The sequence below is a fragment of the Chinchilla lanigera genome, unplaced genomic scaffold (genome assembly GCF_000276665.1).
Source record: "Chinchilla lanigera isolate Chin_1 unplaced genomic scaffold, ChiLan1.0 scaffold00052, whole genome shotgun sequence".
Lineage (NCBI taxonomy): Eukaryota > Metazoa > Chordata > Mammalia > Rodentia > Chinchillidae > Chinchilla > Chinchilla lanigera.
Window position 1 is genome coordinate 4,264,993 of NW_004955453.1, and position 22,097 is coordinate 4,287,089.

A 22,097-nucleotide genomic window follows, 5' to 3' on the forward strand; every position below is an offset into this window, starting at 1 on the left:
AAAAAAAAAAAAAAAAAAAAAAAAAGAGAGACAAATGGATAAAGAAGGTATGGTATTTACACACTATGGAGTACTACTCTGCCATAAAGAAGGATAAACTTGAGTCATCTGCAGGAATACGGATGCACCTTGAGACCATAACGTTCACTGAAATAAATTAAGACACACAAAGTCAAATTCTGCCTGGTTCCTCTTATATAAGAAACCCAAAATATAAGGAAAGAAAATATAAAAGATAATTTAAAAAGAGAGAGAGATGGCAGGAGGGGGCTGGGAGCGGAGGGAGAGGACGGGGATGCAAAAAGAGTGAAGATGTATTCGCTACGGGCAGCTCAGGATGACTAAGCCTCACGAACTACAAACGTGTACTAGTGAAAAGAGAACCATGTATGTATATATTACTCGGCAGCTGCTCCGCTAACGGCCCCTGACAAGCCAGGGCACCTTGATGCGCCTGTGCAGCCCTCTTCTGCCGTCCTCCCTTCTCCCGCTGCATACCCGGAGTCCCGCACACGGAGCCTGACCGCCCGCGCTCGCCCAGGGGGCCCTGGGGGCCCTGCCGCCCGCACCTGGCCGCGGCTGCGACAGTCCAGGAGGTCGTTGCTGATGTAGGCCTGCAGCACGGTCTCCCGCTGCTCGCCGGGGTGCGACGTGGTCAGGCGCTGGGGAGCAGAGCAGAGGCAACAGGACCCGGTCTCAGCGCGGACGGAAATCCGTGGGAGGGCGGGGAGCAAAACCGGGGCGCGGTGGGCAGGCCCGTGGGGAAGGGGTGCAGCCCGGGGTAGACTGTGGGGCTCTGAACGCAGCCCGCACTGTCCCCCACGCCGCGGGCAGGGCCGGGGGCACGACCGTGTGCAGTTGCGCGTGTGAGCGCGTAGCGCGCAGCTGCTGCGATTCTGCAGCCTTGCGAGGCCGGGAGCGCGGTGCCGCCCTCCGCGCCATCTCCCGTGTGCAGGGGGACGAGGCCGCTGCGTGGGGAGCGCGTGCAGTGCGCGCGAACAGGTGTGAGTGGGACGAGGCGCGTCACTGCAGTGAGCAAACCGCTTGCTGTCCCAGGAAAGGCCTCCGATGCAAAGGCCTTGAGGCCACAGGCCCTGCTGGGGGTGTGGCGTGGTGCGGAAGGGGCACCCGGGTTCTCAGCATGGGTAACAGAGCAGAGGGTGACAGCAGGCTGGCGGGGGAAGTGGGGTGACGAAGCAGACCAGGCAGACGCCCTGCGGTCCCAGGGTGTTTGTTTGTTTATTTATGTATTCATTTATTTTGGGGGTACCGGGAATTTAACTCAGGACCTTGCGCAAGCACGCTGCCGGGAGCGGATTCAATGCAGACTGGGAAACGGCACCGGGATGTGAGTGCTGAGACCCCATAAAGGCTCAGATGCTAATCGGATGCGTTAGGATAGATCTGTCAATCTGAGGGCAACTTCTGGTGGCATAAGGCAGCAGTGTAGTCCAGGGAGCACGAAGGGTCCCCAAAGCCCTCTCAGTGGGCAGGATTATCTTCACAGTAAGGCACAACTTGGGAGTCTCGTCATCAGTCCCTCAGCGGCCGCGGGAAGTGTGACACTCCGGAGACGGAGGGAAAAGCTGACAGGAGGATCCAGCCGGCCTCCATTCAGCCAAATGTTAAGAAACATGAGAAACGTAAAACAATACAAATTCCGCTTGCTTTTCGGGGGAGGGGTGGACAGGCCTGGGGATTAGAACCCAGGGCTGCTGCACTGAGCTACAGCCCCAGCCCTTTTTATTTTTTATTTTGAGACAAGGTCTTGATAAGTTGCCCAGACTGGGTTTGAACTTGTGATCCTCCTGCCTCAGCCTCCCACAGTGCTGGGATTACAAATGTGCACCGCCACACCCAGCTAACTAACTTTGCTGTTTGGAAATTTGTTATTTTTCATTTTTAAAAAATGTTATTTATGTTAACATGTCATTTGCTTATTATTTATATGAATTAGTAAATATATATTTTAAGCGTTCTCAGTTTTAATTTCGAGTGCTGAACATACTCGAGAGAAACTTCACATAAACAGGAGCTCTCTGCTCCTCGGCACTGCTGAGGCCCAGGGCTGGCTCCGAGAGGAAGTGAGACTTCAGGGGGGCTCTGCCCCGCCCGAGCGTGGCTATGACCAGCGGCAGGGCAGGGCTGGGCACTGGGCTGGCTGTCGGGTTGACCTCGAGCGGGCAGCGGCTGCCGTGATGTCCACAGGAGCGGCGCCTCACTTTGGTCCGTGTTGCGGCCGGTGGCAGGAAGAAAGATTTTAGCACAGCGTCACCAGACAGGAGCCAAGCAGAAAGCAGAAAGTAGCGCTGGGCTTTTGTTTTTCTTTTTGTTTTTTTAACTTCGGAGGAAAGGTACCTACCCAGCGCAGAGCCTGAAGCAAGAAGGCTTTCAGACGGTCACTCCCCCAGATCAAATCCTTCTTCAGTTTCTCGTAGTCCAGGGAGGGCAGCAGGGGGACATCTTGCAGTTTCCTGTTCGCAGTTCAAACAGAAGGGAAAGGTCACTGTCTCAGAGCTGGTCAGGTAGGGGCACCGGTGGTGCCTGGCTGCGGCCACCCTGTCCCATGCACTCCCAGCCCAGCTCCGCCTGCTGTGTTCATGGACTGAGGTTTTGGTTTTTTGGTTGAGATGGTCTCGCTATGTAGCTCAGGCTGGCCTTGAATTCACAGCGATCCTCCTGCCTCAGCCTCCTGAGTGCTGGGGTTACACAGCTTAAACCAAGCATCTCTGCCTGAACAGCTGTAGAGGCCACCGCAGTCCCTTCAGGCGGGGCTCCCTGTGATGATGGAGAAGTCACCTGGGGCCACCTACACCCTCCACGGGGCTCCATTCTGACCCTGGACACAGCCCACAGACCATCAGCACCTGCACGCCTGGAGAGGCCCACCTAAAACCTTCAGCCACTGCCCTGGTCCGGGCTGGGGAATCAGGGACAGGACAGGGGCCAGGAACTACGGGAAGAGGGAGGGGTGGACACTGGACCCAAGTGGGGGACACAGGACGCCTGCTAACCTTGGAAGGCGCCCCTGATCAGATAGCAGGCCTGATTCGAGATCCACACAGCGCTTGGGACCTCACCCTGCCTCGGTCAGCCAGAGACCAAGGGCGTCATTTCCGGTCCCCTGGCACTAAAACGAGCATCCTCACACCTTGTTTTGCTGGGTTAAAGGAGATGTGTGCACAGGGAAACCTGCTGAGTGCGGGTGAGGCCTGGGGCTCAACTGCGATTCCTTCAAAATAAAAACCGAGCTGGGCGTGGTGGCGCACGCCTGTAATCCCAGCACTCAGGAGGCTGAGGCAGGAGGATCGTTGTGAGTTCGAGACCAGCCTGGGCTACAAAGTGAGCTCAAGGCCAGCCTGAACTGCATAGCCAGACCTTGTCTCAAAAAGATAAAAAAAAAGAAAAAAAGAAATAAAAACCGAGTGGGGTGTGGTGGCGCATGCCTGTAATCCCAGTACTGGAGAGGCTGAGGCAGGAGGATTACTGAGAGGCTGAGGCAGCCTGGGCTACATAGTGAGTTTGAGGCCAGCCTGGGCTACCTAGAGAGATCCTATCTCAAAAAAAAGAGAAAGAAAGAAAAGGAAAATTAACTCCAGGGAGTCTTGGTGGAGAGCATATGGGGATTCTGGGCCACTTTTGCAATTCAAAACTACTTTATCGCTGCGAAAGACATGTTTTAACTTTAAAATGTAAACAGGTCTGGTTCTAGGTGAAAGTGTACCAACTGCAACCCGAGTTTGATCTCGGTCTGTTGCTCCCCTTTGGGCAGCAGGATTAGCAACCAAGCATGGCCACGCGGCTCCGCAACCCCGTTGCCCTGTGGCCCGCGGCACTCTGATGGCGGGACCGCACCGGGCCATCTCCTCTGCCCAGCCTCCTCCGCACGCTTCCCAGCTCCCTGCCGGTGACCCGCCCGGTCACAGCAAACCCCAGAGAGTTTATGTCCCTGTCACTGTACTGCGAGCTTCCCTCACGCCAGCTCGCTTTTATCCTCACACAGATCCAACAGTTAGTGCTCTCCTTATTTCACAAGTGAGGAAACTGAGGCACACAGGAGTTACTTAAGCAGTCCAAGGCCATGGAGCTGCTGTCCGAGGTGGGAATTTAACGGAGTCTCCCACGCTGTGTGCACTACATGACACTGCCACCAGGTGGCAGGAGAGGACGTGGGGCAGGATGAGGAAGGCTGTGGCCACCTCAGACCTCTGAGTAATTGCAAGCACCAGGCAGCACACCTGGCTCAGCGGGTCCGAAACCGCCCTAGCCCTGACCTCCGAGCCCCAGGCTGCACGTCCTGCTGCGGCACACACGCGTCAGACACTGTGTGGGTGACACCTGGTGACCTGGACAGCCGTGCTCCGGTCACAGCGGGCGCAGCAAAGAGCAAAAAGCTCAGATTCTGAGATGTTCCACCTAAAATCCCAGCACTCCGGGAGGCTGAAGCAGGACGATCACAAGTTCAAGCCCAGCCTGGGCAACCAGTGACTTAGCGAGACCCTGTCTCAAAATAAAAAAATACAAAGTGTTGGGGCTGTAGCTCATCATGCGAGCCCTGGCCCAGGATTAACGAGTTAATTAAAGGTAAGATTTCACTTCTATAAATACCACAGGAACAGTTCGGCATCTTTTCCCCATTTGATGCTACCTTACGCAGGGAAGTAACGCGAGAAGACAGTCTAGCTAACGAGGCTCACACTCGCGGGCACCTCCTGTCGTGCTTAGTTGTTCCCCGAGGCTGGGCTGCCTCGTGTTTACAGAGCTACTCCTGACTCCACTTCCTGTTAATAAAGTTCCCCAGGGCAGCGACTTACTCGGGGGCCAGGGAGGCGCGCAGCATGGTCGAGGCCTGCAGGGAGGAAGAGAAAGCAGACAGCGTGAGTGTGGCCCGACCGCGCTGACCGCACGGAAGCGGATCTGCAGAGCGCTTGATCTGCAGGGTTCCCGCAAGCCGTCCAGGGTTTAAAGTCAGCCCAGGCGTCCGCGAGCTTTTGGCACACTGCCCTCGGCACACGGAGACCCCGTGGCAGTGGCAGCAGCCCGGGGTGGTGGCCGCCTGCTTCCTGGGGACCAGCTCGCCTCCAGCACTGTGACGTCTGCTCCCAGGTGAGGGGACCCCAAGGCCAAGCGCTTGGCTCTAGACCAGGAGTCGCGTCCCAGAGCCAAGGTCACGCTGCCCACCATCCTGCCCGGGGCTGTTCCTCCGGCCTCCCTGCCACCACCCCGTCCTCAGCCTCAGCCTCCCCTCTGTAGATCTGCCTGCCTCAGCCTCCTTCCTCCTCACCTGCCGACTTGGCCGGCCTCGCCCTCCACCCTGGCCCTAGTGGTGTCTGCTCCGTGGCCCCCATGTACCTTCCACACAGCCCCACGTCCCCTTCCCCTAGTGTCTGGAGACCTGTGTTGTCAAAACCGGCGGTGGCACTGCTGGCACCAAATGGGTAGCGGCCAGGGACACTGCTCACCACACGCAGCTGCCTGGCCCAAGCAGCAGCGGCACTGGCCGGGCTGTGGCTGTCACTTCCGTTCCCTGAGAGCGGACACAGCAACTCATTTCCCAAATGGGTGCATTTCTCGAGGCCTGGCCAGGGTGCCCATGGAGTGCGGCAGCCGCCGCCGTGACAGGACGGGGTCACATGCTGGTGGGGTCCCGCGCAAGCCGATGCTGTCCGCACGGCCCCATGCTGAGCTCCAGGGCTGCTCATGTGGCAGGTGCTGAGTTGCAGGACAGTGACAAAGGTGACTGATGTGTTCTGTGAGACACAGACCCTGCTGTGCCAGCTGCCGGCAGGACCAAAGCCGCCCTCTCTGACTGGCACCCTCTGCCGCTTCCTGCCCTGGAGCGGGCCCGACAGGACAGCGGCCACAGAAGTTGGCTCGGCCGAGTCTCGGGGGCTCAGAGTGTGGCTCAAAGCCCCTAACCCTCGAAGGCTCAAGAAGAAACTGCTTGTCTGCCGGGCATGGGGCGCATGCCTGTGATCCCAGTACTCAGGAGGCTGAGGCAGGAGGATCACCCCAAGTTTGAAGCCAGCCTTGGCTATATAATGAGCTCAAGGCCAGCCTGAGCTACATAGTGAAACCCCGTCTCAAAAAACAAAATAAATAAGAAACTGAGAGAGAGAGAGAGACAGAGAGAGAGACAGAGAGACAGAGAGACAGAGACAGACAGAGACAGAGAGAGAGAGGGAGGGAGGAAGGGAGAGAGACAACTTTTCTAAAACTTGGCTCCCAGTGTTTACCCACCTCCCGAGAAGGCTGGGTTTGCTGAGATCTCTGTGCTGAGACCCGTGGCTACACGTTCTACAGCCAGGAGGGTGCGGCCTCTGCCTTACTGTCCACAGGTGCACAGTGACCACATGGCCACCAGCTCTGAGGCACATCTGCGAGAGCGTGGGGACATCTGCTCCTCACCTCGTGACTGAATGATCCTCAGCCTCGGCGCCAGGGGTCTGCACAGCGGCTGTGCGACCGTCCGTCTTTTTAAAAAATGGATTTGATTTTGGTTTTAAGCTATAAAAGTATGATGGATGTGTGAAAAAAAAGTAGCTCTCTGAGGGGCACACAGAGCCTGGCACCAAAACGGGCCACACTGGGGTGTGCGGTGGCCCCGGGAAGCCCTTGCCCTGCGGAGCCTCCTGGCCACGTGAGCAGCGCACGCTGGCCTGAAGCACTGTGGATCATTAACTGCGTGTGTTTTCCTCTTTGCACAGGCTGCTAGGGAGCTCGGAACCAAAGCCAAAGCCCGCCTCTCCATGGGTACAGCGACACAGGACAGGGATTTGTGTCCCAGTGCCTTACCTACCCTTATTTTCCTTTACTCCTCCCCTCTTTGCTCATCTTTGTCTCATTCCTTGTGTTTATATTTCGTCACAGTAAGCTGCTTCAAAGGCTCTTGAGGATGAGGCGGGTTGTAGTGGCTTTTATTGTACATACTGAAGCTGGGCTGCGTGTGTGAACACTAACGGCAGCATGCAAGCCCTCCTCCCAAAGCCACGGCTCTGACACACGGGTGCCGGAGGGGCACGGCCTCGCCGCTCAAGCACTGAGCCAGGTGGCGCTGGCGCACGCACCCGGGAGAGACTGCGTTGTCCCAGAATGTTAATGTCGGGAAGCTGAGCAGAGGTTAAGGACGTGCTCGGGATGACGGGAAGCCGAGCAGCCCTGTGGCTCTGCAAGGTCTGACCCCAGGCCCCTGGCACCACTGAGGAAACAGGAAAGGGCCAGTGGAGAAGAAATGGCCTCGGCGCTCCAGGCAACGAAGATGCTAATTGTTCGTTAAATAACAGGGTCTTGCTGCGAAGCCCAGGCTGGCCTCAAACTCCTGTGTCCTGCATGCTGGGATCACAGGCGAGCGCCACCATGCCTAGCACCAGGGGTTATTCTTAATTTTAAGAAGTACATACTAATTCTATAAATATGTACGATTTTATGTACTGTTAAAATAATAAATAAGAGAAAGAAATACACGCTTTGTATTGAGGTGTAGAGGGCCGTGATAGACGTAACTGGTCCCCCAGAGGCTGAGAAGCTGGCTGTGCTGGTGTGCAGGGTGGGGCGCGTATGGGGTAAAGGCTAACGGTGGCTGAGTCTGGGTAAGGGGGCACCAGTGTCCTATGTGCTATCACTGCAACTTTTCTTTAAGTTTGCCATTATCCCCCCAAAGTTAAAAAAAGAAAGAAAGAAAGAAAAGGAATCCCGGCTTTAGACCATGCAACCCCAATACGGCAGTTGTTTTTTTTTGTTTGTTTGTTTTGGTGTTTTGAGACAGGGTCTCACTATCTTCAGCCTGGCTTTGAACTCACAGCGGCCCTCCTGCCTCAGCCTCCAAAGTGCTGGGATTACAAGGGTGCTCCACGATGCCTGGCTTACCACGGCTGTTTCTTAAAGCAACAGACTGGAGGCTTCCTTCCATTTCCCCACCCCTGCGGGGCACAGCGCCTCTCTCCTCCTCCCTGGCGTTTCTGCCCCTCCCAAGCTGGCCCAGGGCAGCCTCTCGCCTGACTCCCTCCCACGCTTTCCCCATCTTCATCGGGCTCACTTTGGATTTGGGGGACAGGTGGGGGGCAGTGCCTCACCGTCCCGGGCCTGGTGAAGTCCACGCTGTGCACCAGGCTCTGTCGCATTTGGTTGCTGAAGAGGCGGACGCAGACGCTCTGCAGGTACTCGGGGGTGATCTGCAGGGGGATGTGGGGCGTCGTGAGAGGCTGTGGCCCCCTGGAGGGCCAGGAGGCCTGCTGTCCCTCGAGAGCCTCTGTGAGGTGTGGGGAGGAAATGGGGGAGCTGGAAAAAGAACCACTAGCTGGAATCTGGCAGTGCCTGGGAGGAAGCCACACACCGATGTGACCCCTGACCCGGCAGGAAAAACCCCAGTGTCCTGCAGAGGTGACCACGAGATGTCACACTTCCAGTGAGGTGCCTCTACCCGATGCATCTCCCCTGCCGTGGAAGATAACAGACTCGGCTCTATGTTTTGTAAATTCAGGTGAAAAAAACAAAGAAAGCCACTGTGGCCACAAGGAGCGCAGGCGTCGAGGCAGAGGGTCTGGCTCAAGTCCTGGGCTCCCGAGGAAACTGCAAGCTCTGCGTAGCACGAGCCTGGCCTGTCCCGCGAGGTGACGCATGTCCTGGCCCTGCCACACTGAGGGCCGAGGGAGGGCCCAGGTGTGCCCGGCTCACGACTGGTGGCAGAGGACTGACAGAGGCCTCATCCATCACCTGAGCGGCAGTCGTACTAAAACGTGCGTGTTTTTCATCCTGTGTTTCATCTTCGTGCTCTGTCCCTTCTCCGTGGCCTCACAGCACGTTCACGTGTGTTTCACACTGAAAACTCAGCCCCCTCCCACTCCCAGGCTCGTCGTCTACCCGCTACGCTCTCGGCCCCTGCCCGGGCCGAAGTCCCCCCACTCCTCCCCGGGGCTCACACGCAAAGGCTGCCACAGGGACCTCCGAGAGGTCCACGGTTCTCAACTTCAGGGTTCCCTGTGGCGTCTGAGACTCTGGAGCAACCCTTACTCCCGTAGCTTTCCTCCTCTGACTCCTGGAAGGGCTGCCAGAACCGCCCCCCCAGCAGGCAGGCCTGATCACGTCACCCTCCTGCTCAGGACAGGTGAAGGAGGAAGGGACGCGGGTAGACAGCTGACAAAAAAAGGGCATGGCCAACAGCATAGGAGGATATATTCAGCCTCATACATGAGTGTAAATGGAAACATTTAGGGTGCCAAGTTTCACTTACCAGACCGGCACAGATTTCCAGGTTTAATCCCAGAGATATTCGCTATGTGTACGGACAAACAGGGGCTCTGATCCACTGCTGACATTTCAGAAAAATGACTGCACCCTTTATCAAAATAGTGACCCTCATACCTGACCAGGCAACCCCACTAGTAGGATCTCACCGTACCCACATTCAGAGGCACACAGATACACTCCTGGGGATCTCTCTTACCATCTTGCCGCTGACTGTGGCCTCCAGAGAATCCACCAGCTCAGCCGTGACCCCAATGAGGTTGTGGTAGTCTGCCTGGATCTTATTGTACCGCTTTAAGTACGTCATGGACCGGCGCTCCGCCTCAAGCAGCTGCTGGTGCAGTCGCTGCAGCGTCTCTAGGAGAGAGCGGACGTCAGCGCCCAGTGAGAACAGTGACGGTGACAACCACCAAATAAAAAGTAACTATAGTCTTCTCCAAGGATGACCACACCCACACTCAGAATATTCTGCCGTAACAATGGACTTGGTGTGGGCCGGGGATATGGCTCAGCGGCACAAGCGCCTACCTGGAAAGCACAAGGTCCTGAGTTCGATTCCCGGTACCAAAAAAAAAAAGAAATAGCTAACAATGAACTTGGCACTATTTGTGCTTACAATTTTCCTTCTGAGTCACGCCACATGTATTTACAAAAGGCTTTGTAATCACTGATTTAAAATTTCGTGTTTCTGGAAGTTCAACTGAATCATTACTCGGTTTCCTACAAAATCTCTTCCCTTGACTGAACCGAGTGGAATTTCATTTAGTGCTTCTCTCCATGTCTAGGAAATAAAATTGGTGTTTTTCTACATGCAGCTCACAAAATGGATGAACGAAACCTGAGTCTTTTTCGGTTTCTGCATTATGAGGTTGTCTGAGGGCCACGTCCTATCTGTGGGACGGTTTCTCATTTTAATTAAAAGTTAGGGCTGCTTGACTAAAGTGGAAAAAGAAAGATCCAGGATGAGGTAAGAGTTCATTGCTCCTTCTACAGTTTGATAAAGAGGAAGGCACAGAGCTCTCTGCCGGGGGTGGGAGGGGGGCCCAGGGGCAGCCTGGAGAGATGAGGCCAGGCCACCCCGTCAGAGCCGGCACTCTGCCAGAGCTGGCCGTGCCGGTCAGTGTCCCGTGCTGTGAAAAACCACCTGGGATAATTAAGGTAAAGCAGGAAAAGGTTGGTTCTGGCCCAGTGTTGGGGATCCCAGGCTTTGGCCCACGGCTTTTGGGCCTGTGGCACAGCAGGACATCGTGGCAGCAACAAGCAGCAGAGGCCCCTGCCCGCGGTGGCCGGGACGCAGAGAACCTGCCCTGCAACCCGGTGACCTGACCCCCTTCCCCCAGCCCCGCCTCCCACGGCCCCGCCCCCTCGCGGGCGCCAGAGGCTGGGGGCCCTCCCTGTGGCCCCAGTCCTGGGGCGGACACTGCAGATCCAAACTGAAGCACACGTCCCTCCCTCTCACGAACACCCCACTCAGGAGATCAAGATCACTGCACCCTCCCGGTAACTGACATCTACCGACCCAGCCACTTGTGGTACTTAAAGCCGCATTTCAGAGCAGATTTCATGGATACAGAGAGAGACTTAAAAATGATGAAGTTCTGGGCTCAAATCTCTACCACTTTCTTGCTAGGTGAGCGCAGGCAAAATCTTTAGCTTGCCTGACCCTCACCTCTTAACCTGTAGAACGGGGATGACCATATGTACCCTGAAGGATTATTGTGAAGATTAAATGAAAGAAACAGTCAAAGTGCTCAGCACAGTGGGTGTCCCGAGCAGGTGAACAGGAAGTGGTGACTATTATTACATAGCCCAGACTGGACTCGAACTCATGGCAATCCTCCTGCCTCAGCCTCCCAAGTGCTGGGATGACAGGTATGCGCCACCACACCTGGCAAGAGAATTTTCTACTACAATATTTTCTTACCTTCTTCAAAAGCTTATGGAAACGTCATCCGTGAGATTTGATGATCAAGACATATAGAATATTATTACCCAACCATTCCATTTAAGTAACACCTGAGTTTAGAATTTCCACAGCCAGCGGCCTTGGCTGTGGAAGGGACAAGTGGGTGACAGGTGGCTGTCACTGCTGGCAACACTGCACTGTGGAGTTTCCTCAGGTGCAGGTGCATTCTGTGCCCGACGAGCCCCACTGCACCAACATCCTGCCAGCTGCGCTCAGAAAACCCTGCTAAAAGCAAACCTGGGGCCACTCGGAAACTGCGGCTCCCTTGCTGCAACCCCAAAGGGAAGCGCTGCGGAGAAGCACAGGGGCTCCTATTCACACTCCCGGGCCCTGGTTTCCTATCTGCACAGCTCGGCCTCCCTTGGACCCTGAGGGGAGCCACAGGGAAGGCTCTCTGCCCCTGCCACCTGGGACGCCAGGCCCACTTTGAACAGGGCCGCAGGGGCCGCAGCTGGGAACTCAGGCTGGCTCTCCAGCACCAAGGCACAGGCGGCTGTGGCTTCTAATGTCTGACCCCTCCACCCCGGCATGACGTGGAACGCAATCCTCCTCCTCTGGCTGCCCTAGGAATTGGCTTGTAATGAACTAAATGCGGCGGAAATGACAGTCACTTCAGAGGTTGGCTTAGAAAAAGCGACAGCTTCCTCCTGCTGCCATCCAGGGCCTTCTCCACCGGACCCTGCCACCATGTCCTGAGGACCCCAGGACACACGGAGGGACATGAGATCCCAGAGCTGATCCGATCGCCAGACTCCTCCGCGTGCGGGTCGGGCACGGCCTGACCGGGCCACGCGGACGAACCATCACAGAGCAGGGCTGTTTCGGCCGAAGTCCGCTGCTCCACTCCGCAGGAAGATGCACTTCCAGGCGCTGCAGGGCGGCCTCCCAGGGCCCAGCTGGACCCAGGCCTGCAGCTGCGCCGGGTGTGGGGAAACCGGCACAGGGCCCCCGGGCCATGGGTGGGTCCAGCGACCGGGGCCTCTCCTTGAGGGCCGCACTCCAGCCCCAGGGCCACCGTGCGAGGCCATCTCCACCCAGTGCTCAGAGGTGCAGGCGCTGGAACAGCCCAGACGGCAGAACCCCCACATCTGAACCGCCGGGCTGGGGGCTGGCGACAGTTCGTGAGGAAGATTGGTAGCAAGGAGCGGACTCGTGACTCCGCCCACGCCAGTGATGTGCAGGGCCTGGGAACTGGGTCACCGGCGTCTCGGGCAGCAGGCAGAGAAAGCCGCTGCCCCCGCCGCCACGCGCCAAGCTGAAGGAGGTGTTTGACGCGGGGCTCAGGAGGGCACAGCGCAGCGGGGCGGGAGCGCAGGAGGTCAGGCCGCAAGGAGGATTCTGGGAAGCGGAGTGCTGCGCCAGGCTGTGCTTGGTGAAAAATCTGGAAGCATTCTGTCCGTGCCCTGGGTCCCCACAGGAGCCCAAGCTTAAGGGCGATGGCTGTTTGACTTGGCCAGGGGATTCCAAGGCGGCAGAACATGCAGGCGAGGCATGGGGCGCTCAGGCGGCTTTTAGCCAATTTTATAGTGAGCCTCGGGAGCAAAAAGGAGAACAGAAACGCCTCAAAAATCTGCAGCTGGGCCAAGAAAGGAGCGGCCGGAAGGTGCGCCAGGGCGCTGAGAGCGGCACGGGTGAACGAGGCAGAGTGCTCTCACTGCGAGGTCAGAGACGCGCGTGTCCGCCCACGCAGCCAGCGAGGCCCCCAGCTCGGGCGCAGCAGGACGGCCACGGGGCGCTGGCTTTGCAGCAGGCGGGACGCGAGGTTACGGGGCCTGGTGGCTCCCTCTGAGAACTCGCGGGGTCCCTGCAGCGGCCCCCAGCTGGGCCACCACCTGCAGAGCTACAGGGTGGCGGGTCACCGGAGCCCTCAGCCCACGTGGCCCCCCGCAGGCCCACGGGCTGGGCACGGAGCGGACGGCTCCAGCGTCTGCCCTGCCGGGCCTTGGCCTTGTGCGGGGGACCCCTCCTTGGTGTGCTCTTACTCCTGCGCGCGCCCGCCTGCGCAGCCCGGAAGGCTGGGTCTGCGTTCCCAGCGCTCACGCTCAGCCGGCGGAGTCTCACCTGACTCTCCGCCTTCGCGCAACCCTAGGCACGGGGGGGCCGGGGAGAGTGTGTTTCCACTGCGAGCTGCGCACAAGCCTTTGGGGACAAAGTGCCGTGAGCGTCCCCACAGGTGCCTGCGCCACACACTTGGTCCCCAGGGTGGGAGGCGGGGCCCCAGGCCAAGCCCCTCTGTCTCTCTGGGGTCTCCAGAGGTGCGAGCTCAGTGAATCTTCCTCATTCCAAGTTAAAGGCCTCAGGCATTTCACTGCGGTGACAGGCAGAAGAGCAACAGGAGAGGAGACAGAGGGCAGAAACAAACATCCCCAGCCTGCTTGTTCTCTTTGTTTTTAGGCAGGGTCTTGCTATGTAGCCCAGTCTGGCCGTGAACTTTCGGCAATCCTCCTGCCTCAGCCTCCTGAGTGCTGGGGTTGCAGGCATGCACCACCACACCTGGCCTCCCAGCCTTTTTATCTCACTGACTCTGTCAAAACCTTCCTTATAGGACAAAACTGAAAATCTTACCCACCTGTAAACAGAGTTAAACAATTTATGAATATTTCCTTTCTTTAAAAAAGATTCACTTTCTGAAAAGCACAAAAACACAACGGCAGAAAGTTTAAAGTCCTTCCTGATGTTACTGTTCTTCGAAAACGGCAAATATGACATTTCACAGGCCAGGAATTTCATGTAGCGAAACGCCCCCTGCTGGGAGAGGAGGATTATGCCATCGAGACTTATAAAATACATGAAGCACATCACACGCCGTTTCCAGCAGAGAAATTTAAACAGTTTTCAAGATGTAGAACTAGGCTGAGCTTGGTGGCCCAGCCCGTTATCCCAGCACTCAGGAGGCTGAGGCAGGAGGATCAGAGACAGTTCGAGGCCAGCCTGGGCTATGTAGTGATGCCCTGTCTCAAAAAAAATAAAATAATCCCTTCCTCACCTACACTGCCCCGTGTGGCCGAATGGAGTGCGGCAGAGGCTCCCCTGCGACACTCCCCGGACCCTGCATGCCTCTGCATCTTGGTTATTGCAGATGCAAGAGGAGCTCACAGTACAACTGTCCTAAAGAGTGCGCCCTGAGGCACTGTGAACATTGAAGCTTTTGCAGCCCTCATTTCCAGAGCCACAAATTCTCTGCATTTCTGTCCCCATCTCCCAGTTTAAAACTTGACCCGGCCACGTTGTGCCTGTAGTGCTTCTACCAGATGACTCACCTTTGTTGTGTTGTCCATTTTCCTTCTGGGATGAGAAAGAAGTTCAGGAGAACAGGCTCGGCATACAGTGCTGGTTGTGAAATCCTCCTGCCTCAGCCTCCCAGAGTGTTGGGGTTACAGGAGTGTGCCACTATGCCTGGCTTGGTGTGAAATAACTTTGGACACCTGCTTATTCCAAATGAGAGATGTCCTGACAGACTACCAACTGTAGGAGATCTGTCACCGGGGGCAACTCACTGGCCTACTGTCCCCTCTGTACTCTGAGGGCCCCCACTGGAACTGGGTGAGGGTGACAGTGGCACATCTCTACACTGTGGCATCCTGACCTTGTCCCCGCCCCTGAGGCGCCCTGGCTCCTGGCCATGCTAACTGCAGCTGGTCTCGTTTGTGTGAAAAGGATACATAGATTGTTAAAAGCTTGGGCGTGTTACTGGCTTTAAAAATTAACTCTAGAAATTTCTCCAGCTTCAACTTTAACTCTGGAGTCCAGGAATCCTGAAGTGAAAAAACCAAAGGAACAAGAGATAAGAACCCTCATGTGCCAGACACCAACAAGCGCACCAGACGACTACCGTCGTCGGGTCCAACAACGCGGAAGCCACAGCCAGAGGCCCCGCCGGCGGTGGGAGCGGACACGCGACTGAGGGACGCTCTCACAGGCGATTCAACGGCCGCAGCAGGGCGCAGTCACTGTGCACAGCCAGAACGTTCCACGGGATTTAAACACAAGCACGCCAGGACCTTTCCTCGCTGAATACCAAAAACGAATCCCATTGGCCGGGGAGTGCAGGGCGCAGACAGGCACACAGTTATCACTAAGTCACAGACGGTTTCGGGAAAGGGACTTGTTTCTGTAGAACCCGGCAGGGTGAGAAGAAAGGACAGAAGCTGTGGCCTGCCATAAATATCTCCTAACAGGTCAAGCAAGCATTGGGATATAGTTTTAGTTTGATTTGCTCCTTAAAAATGAGTTATTTACCTCAAATAACACTCATTGGGAGGGAAACGATAAGCCTGGCGTGGTGGTGCACACCTGTAATCCCAGCACTCTGGGAGGCTGAGACAGGAGGATCACAAGTTTGGGGGCACCCTGGGTGATTTAGTGACTTGGTAAAACCCTGCCTCACAATAAAAAATGTAAAAAGGGCTGGGGATATAGCTCAGTTGCAAGCCCTGGGTTCAGTTCCCAGTACTACATTTCCCCTGCTGCCCTGCCTTGGAGCCAGCCAGCTATCGACTGAAACTTCTCCAAACTGTGAGCCGAGGTAAACTCCTTCTTTAACGTGTGAGCGTCAGGTACTGGGTCGAAAAACGAGAGAGTAACTATGACACTGGACGACAAGTTTCCTATTCTGTTGGCGCTGCAGGGCGGACAGTCTGAAAAAGCAATGAAAACAACGAACACCCCCAGCTGAGAGCCTGGCTCTTCACGCACACCTGAGCGGCGAGGAAAGAACTGTGGAGGCTGAAGGTGACCTCGGGCAGGACTCCTGAGAGAGGGCGCGTGGGAGACTCGGCCCTCAGGGTGACTGCAGGGCCCGGACCTTGACCTTCGGGGCTGCGTGCGGCTGGGCAGGGAGGGGGGCAGCAGGGCTGCCATGGCGCGCACGACAGGAGGCCCAGGGTGCACCCCGAGCCCAAGGGAGGCAGCTCGGCACCCGCGGAGGACGAATAAGCCACTCCGCGAGGAGCACAGGAAACGCGCCTGCTCCCACCCAAGCACCCGGACGAAAGGGCGGAAGGGCGGGAGCCTCGTGTGAGTCGCGCAACAGACCACAGCTGAGACTCACGCTGTCTGTGTGGGCCCCCAAACCTCCAGAAAATCACCTAGTTTCAAACACCTGGGTCAAATGCAAATCTCTCCCGAGAGAGCCAAACTGGACCAGGCCTCAAAGAAGTCCCTCCAGTCCCAGGGAAAACAAACTCACTGTCAAGACTAAAAACAAAGCAAGCAAATGAAAAAACAAAGGAAATAATCAAATCTACAAAGGCATTTGATACTAAAATTAACTGAGAATACAAAATAAATGTTTACTATGTAAAGAAATTAGACAGTAAAGCATCAGACAAATGTGAATAAAGCCAGAAAAAACTTCCATTAAAAAAGTTTATAGCCAGGTGTAGTGGTGTACACCTGTAACCCCAGCACCCAGGAGGCTGAGGCAGGAGGATCACCTTGAGTTCAAGACCAGCCTGGGCTACATAGTGAGATCTTGTCTCAAAGGAAGGAAGGAAGGGAGGGAGGAAGTGAAGAAAGGAAAGAAAGAGAGAGAAAAAAAGATTAACTGAAATTACAAATTTAATGGTATTGTTAGAGAGCAGACTGGACACAGCGGGTGTGTGAATCTATGAACTGTAAGACAGAGGTAAACAAATCACTCAGAAAGATCAAGAGACAGAAAATATGAGCTGTTAAAAGATGAAGAGGTTCCACAGCATGGACACACAATGCGCTACTGAGACAGACACCTCAGACGGTCAGCACGACACATTCTGTTAAGTGTATTTGAGCACAATTTTTAAAAAATGAAAAAGTAAATATGGAGGTGTAATGAGAAGTCTGATACACCTGTGATCAGATGCCCAGCGGAGGTGATGGAGGATGGGAAGGGTAACAGAGGAGACACACACAATTTTCCAGGGTTGTTGAAAGACACAGAACAGCACATGCACGAAGCCCCGTAAGTCCTGGGCAAAACCAGAACTCTCTACCTAGCCCAGGGGAAAGGCGGATCCCCAAGGCCGAGGAAGGACACAGCCACCTAGGGATGGAGGACGCGATTTATGTCAGTCTGGGTTAAGAGGCTTTAGTGTGACCAAAAGAGTATTTTATGGTGCTGGGCGTGGTGGCACACAGCTGTAACCCTAGCACTTGGGAGGCTGAGGAGTACCATAAAATTGAAGCCAGCCTGGACTCCATAGTGAGTTCAAGGCCAGCCTGGACTACATAGTGAGACCCTGTCTCAGAACAAACAAACAAACAAACAAACAAACAAAAAACTATGGTGCAAGAAGAGTTTGTTAAAGCAAACAACCTGAATGTCCTTTCGGTATTAGGAAGTGAGCCCAAGGTCTTCACGTTGATTTACATTTCCAGCCCCTTTTTATTTGGTTGTTGTTGTTTTGAGTCAAGTTGTTGCTAAGTCACTAAACTGCCTGGGCTGGAATCAAACTTTCAGTCTTCTCACCTCTGCCTCCCAGGGTGCTGGCACGACAGGAGTGTGTCACCGTGTCCAGCTTGAGCACTCTTTTCAAACAAAAGGGAAGCAAGGTGGCCAGGGCTTAGGCTGCAGGCACTGGTGATAAATGGGCAACACGAGCAGTTCTTTGGGGCAATTACAGCAGAAACCATCCTGCTCCTGTGTGCTGGTTACTCTAGTCAACCCAAGGGGTAAACTTCACAGAACTGAACAGCCCCGGAAGCTCATCTTACTGGATCACGTCTTAAAACAGCGTTTAAATTGCCAGTCCAGCAGGTGAGAACACTTGCTTTCTGTAACAGTGGATGGTGTTTGTTTAGTTCTGTTGCAGCTCTGGGGGTTAACTCAGGGCCTCCCCGACGTTAGGCAGACGCCTGACCCCTGAGCTGCACCCCCAGCCCTTTCTATGTTTTATTTTTTTAATTTTTTCAATTTTTTTTTTCTGGTACCAGGAATCAAACTCACAACCTTGCGCTTGCCATCTATGTTTTATTTTGAGGCAGAGTCTAACTAAATTGCCCAGGCTGGCCTTGAACTTGAGATCACATCTCTGCCTCCCAGACTGCTGGGGTTACAGGGACCTGCACCGAGCCCATCTTGTAAAGCTATGCTGACTTGGGTATGCGTGTTCGGAAAAGCTCCTTGTGTTTATCGGGTGGGTGTAGGAAGGGGCTCCCACAGCACGGTGCCTCTTGCATCTGGTTACAGTTCGCCTATATGTGGCTTAGTTTATTCATTCTCATAGGTGTACCTTAACAGTGACATTTATTTATGCATGCTCTCAGTGACGTATAACTGGGTTGCTTCCAACTTCTCTATTACAGATAGTGTTACTGTGTGAATATTCTGTGTCTATTGCAGGTTGCTTTTTGGGTTTCTTTTTTGCGACAGGGTCTCACTATGCAGTTCAGGCTGGCCTCAAACTCATGGCAATTCTCCTGCTTCAGCCTTCTGAGTGCTGTGATTCTTTCAGGTTTACATGAACCAGAAAACACATCACAGTATAGGATGACCAAAAAGTAAACCCAACACTAATAAACCACCCAATAGGAAATGGACTAAATAAATTAGGGCTATAAAAAAAAATAAAATAAATTATGGCTATAGTAAAAATAATAATGAGGCTGGGCAGGGTGGCACACATGGATAATTCCACTGCTCAGGAGGCTGAGGCAGGAAGATCACCATAAGTTCCAGGCCAGCCTGGGCTACATAGTTAGGTGCTGTCTCAAAACCAAAAAACCACACCAAATCAAACCAAACCAATAACAATGAGAATAGATTTTAGAGGGTTTTTTTGTTTTGTTTTCTTGAGGCAGAGTCTTGCTATGTAGTGTAGGCTGGCCTCGAACTGAGACAGATCCTCCTGCCTCAGCCTCCTGAGTGCTGGGATTATGGGCATGTGCCACTATGCCCAGCAATTTTAGGGTTTTATGTATCACTGAGATCCCACAAGTGGACCCACAGTTGCCTGGTCAGAGCTGCCACCTACCTGGAAGAGCTCCTTGAAGGAGGGGTGCGCCAGGGGGTTGGGCACGAAGGGAAGGGCGTAGAAGGGCAGGAACTCTGTGGTCTGGCTCAGTGCCGCTCCTCTGGTCTCCAGGAAGGATCTGAAATAGGAAATCCTCTCATCCAGCTCCCGCTTGTCCTGGAAGAAGATGCTTGTCTGAGGGCTCCGGCTCCAGATGGGGTCCCTGGGGCCCAGCCCTGTCACTGGCATCGTGCCCGGGCAACCTGGTGGGCACACTGCTGCCAGCCATTCTGACACCACCTCAAAGTCACCCCTAATAAAACATCCCAGGGACAACACATATCCACTCTCCTGTGTCCTGAGACTCCATATAAATTAGAAAATAAGATGGGTGTGGTGGTGTGCACTTGTAATCCCTGCACTCAGAGGAGGCTGAGGCAGGAGGACTGCTATGAGTCTGAGGCCAGCCTGGGCTATATGGTGAGATTCCATCTCAAAAAAAGAAGAGAGAGAGAAAGACTGCCAGGCATGATGCCAGGCACGATGCCAGGCATGGGGTGGGAAATCGCTTCTCAGGACACAGTGCTTCCTGACAACCTGCTCAAGGTGACCCCAGCCTGGGGCCCAGCTGACTTACCTGCGGGCCGGCACGGTACTTGAGCAGGTAGACGGCGAAGTGGATGTGCAGGTAGAACTCCAGCTTCTGCGCCCCAGCATCCCCATCCCGGATGGCACGAGGGATGTGCTCCTCCCACAGGCGGAAGAACACCTTCTGGTCCCCGCCATCGAAGGCAGCCAGGAGCTCCTTCTACAGGAGACACGACACAACCCCACTGGGAAGGTGGCTGCTTCTCCCCGCACCCCGCACCCCAGCCCACTAGGCCTGCAGCACCCACGTGCCCCGCTGCAGAGCTAAGGACACGGGGACCTGGGAGAAAATCAACAAGGAAGCAGCGGAATTAAACTGAAAATGAGAACAGATGGGCTTAAAGGGCATCCACAGAATATTCCACCCAACACCTGCCGGCTATACATTTTTATCATCACCACACAGAGCATAATCCAGGGTAGATTCCATGAGGACCATAAAACAGCCCAAAAAAGTAAAAAAGAAAATATTATTGAGGATCGTTTCTGACTAAAGATAAAATAGACTTACAAATCAATAACAAGAAAAATGACATTTGCATGTAGGAAAACAGGCAAATGCATGGAAAAGAACTTTTCCTTGAAAAACCAGTAGACTAGAGGAAGAAACCAAAACTGAAATTTAAAATAATTCTCTAAACAAATTAAATGTGTAGAAACACACAGACACCTGTTCAAGCCACCAAATCCACGCTAAGAGGCAGGTTTAGAATGACCAGTGAATGATCACGAGGGATCAGCGTCCCAGATCCACAGCCGGGTTCCCAGCCCTTCCCGGGACCAGACCCGAGCCCTCGGAAGAGGCCACACAGCACAGCCCATGGACAACCGAGTCACCTCGGGACCAGCGGGCCACAGCACACAGTGACGGGAACAGGCCAGCTTCTTAGAGCCCTGCGGACAGCAGGGGCTGGTGACGCGGCCGCCTCACAGAGGCCACCGCGCAGCTGTGACACGGACAGAAGCCAGAAGCGCAAGAGTCCTGTGTTAGGGCTGCGCTGTCTTCCTGTCTGCAGCGAAGGCCGAGGGCCAGACCCGGACTCTGCTCTGCTGCCCGAGCGTCACAGACCCCACCCAGCACCGCCAGTATTTGCCCACTGTTTTCTACATATTTAAAAATGACCCCCATGTAACCTCCGTGCGGGCCTGTTACTTGCTCGGCTACTCGTTCTGTGTATCATCAAGCTGTGAACATCATAAAATGGAAATGTCTGGAGCACAAGCAAGCTCCCGCTGAAGATACCACAGGAAGGCACGTCTCGCCTGTCTTACAAAAGCTCCCCACCCCACCCCACCCCACCCTGGGAGCTGCTGGGGCCCTTGCCCGGAGAGGGGCGGCCCAGGTGCTTCCTGATCTCCTGAGCGGCACTGAGCACACGCCCCGCAGTATTTCAAGGCTTAGAGTCACACTGTCTTCCTAGCATGGCTCGGCAGAGGCCACGCCTCCGACGGCCCATTGACAGTTTGCGCGAGTTCTGTGTTTGTATCCCAGGGACCAAAAGTCGCTGCCGTGTCATTAGAATCACATCCATCGTCTGTACTGGCTCATCATTCATACTAAAGGGTCCCTGCATTTTAAATCATCCCTCAGCCGGGGGTGGTGGTGCATGCCTGTAATCCCAGCACTTGGGAGGCTGAGGCAGGAGGATTGTTGTGAGTTCGAGGCCAGCCTGGGCTACAAAGTGAGCTCAAGGCCAGCTTGAACCGCGTAATGAGACCTTGTCTCAAAAAGACAAAAAAAAAAAAAAAAGATTAAATCATCCCTCACGTAAAGCAGACTGCTGTGACTACCTGATCACAGCGTAACAATCCTCTGCACACCGTGGTCAAAGCCAGCATCACCAACACCAGACAGTGTGGGCACCACCACTGGTGACCGTGAACACACCCTTCAGCCTCTGCCTGGCAACACCGTGCATTAGAGGCCACTGACACTGAGCGTGTCCTGCTGAAACACTGTCTTTTTGTGGGGTGGGGAGTACAGGTGCATACAGGGTCTCACTATGTAATTCAAGCTAACTTTAAACTCACTATGTAGCCCAGGCGGGCCTCAAACTTAAAGCAATCCTGCTTCAGCCTACTGAGTGCTAGGATTACAGGTGTGTGCCACCGTGCCTGGCTGAAACACTGCTTTGTCTGGGAAATCTATCATGGTGGCACACTTCTTGAATGGAGGGGCAGAAAGTGTCAGGGTCTGTCATTAAAGAAAAGTGGACCCCCAAACATGCGAGAAATCCAAATCAGAATGACAGGGTACCACACACCACACTTCAAACCCTTTGGGATATTACTATCCAAAACAAAACAGA

At 54.7% G+C, this 22,097-nt stretch overlaps 1 protein-coding gene and 1 long non-coding RNA gene across 15 annotated transcripts in view; one reads left to right on the forward strand and one right to left on the reverse strand.

The window, feature by feature from the left end:
* Armc9 (armadillo repeat containing 9) overlaps positions 1-22,097 on the reverse strand; it is a 92,009-nt gene that overhangs the window by 62,453 nt on the left and 7,459 nt on the right. For all 14 annotated transcript variants that reach the window (XR_001236179.1, XM_013519884.1, XM_005395397.2 and 11 more), the window contains exons 4-12: positions 19,778-19,948; positions 19,162-19,317; positions 14,872-14,964; positions 14,470-14,494; positions 9,443-9,600; positions 8,073-8,171; positions 4,815-4,849; positions 2,363-2,474; positions 570-662 (exon numbers count right to left, since the gene is read on the reverse strand). Coding sequence is in view for 13 of the 14 variants with exons in the window: in XM_013519884.1 (XP_013375338.1) it covers positions 570-662; positions 2,363-2,474; positions 4,815-4,849; positions 8,073-8,171; positions 9,443-9,600; positions 14,470-14,494; positions 14,872-14,964; positions 19,162-19,317; positions 19,778-19,948 (942 nt within the window). In the remaining variant the exon portion in view is untranslated. The remainder of the gene's footprint in view (positions 1-569; positions 663-2,362; positions 2,475-4,814; positions 4,850-8,072; positions 8,172-9,442; positions 9,601-14,469; positions 14,495-14,871; positions 14,965-19,161; positions 19,318-19,777; positions 19,949-22,097) is intronic.
* LOC106149787 lies at positions 4,857-7,461 on the forward strand. Its single transcript, XR_001236180.1, has 2 exons — positions 4,857-5,106; positions 6,708-7,461. It is a non-coding gene; the product is annotated as an uncharacterized LOC106149787 (long non-coding RNA).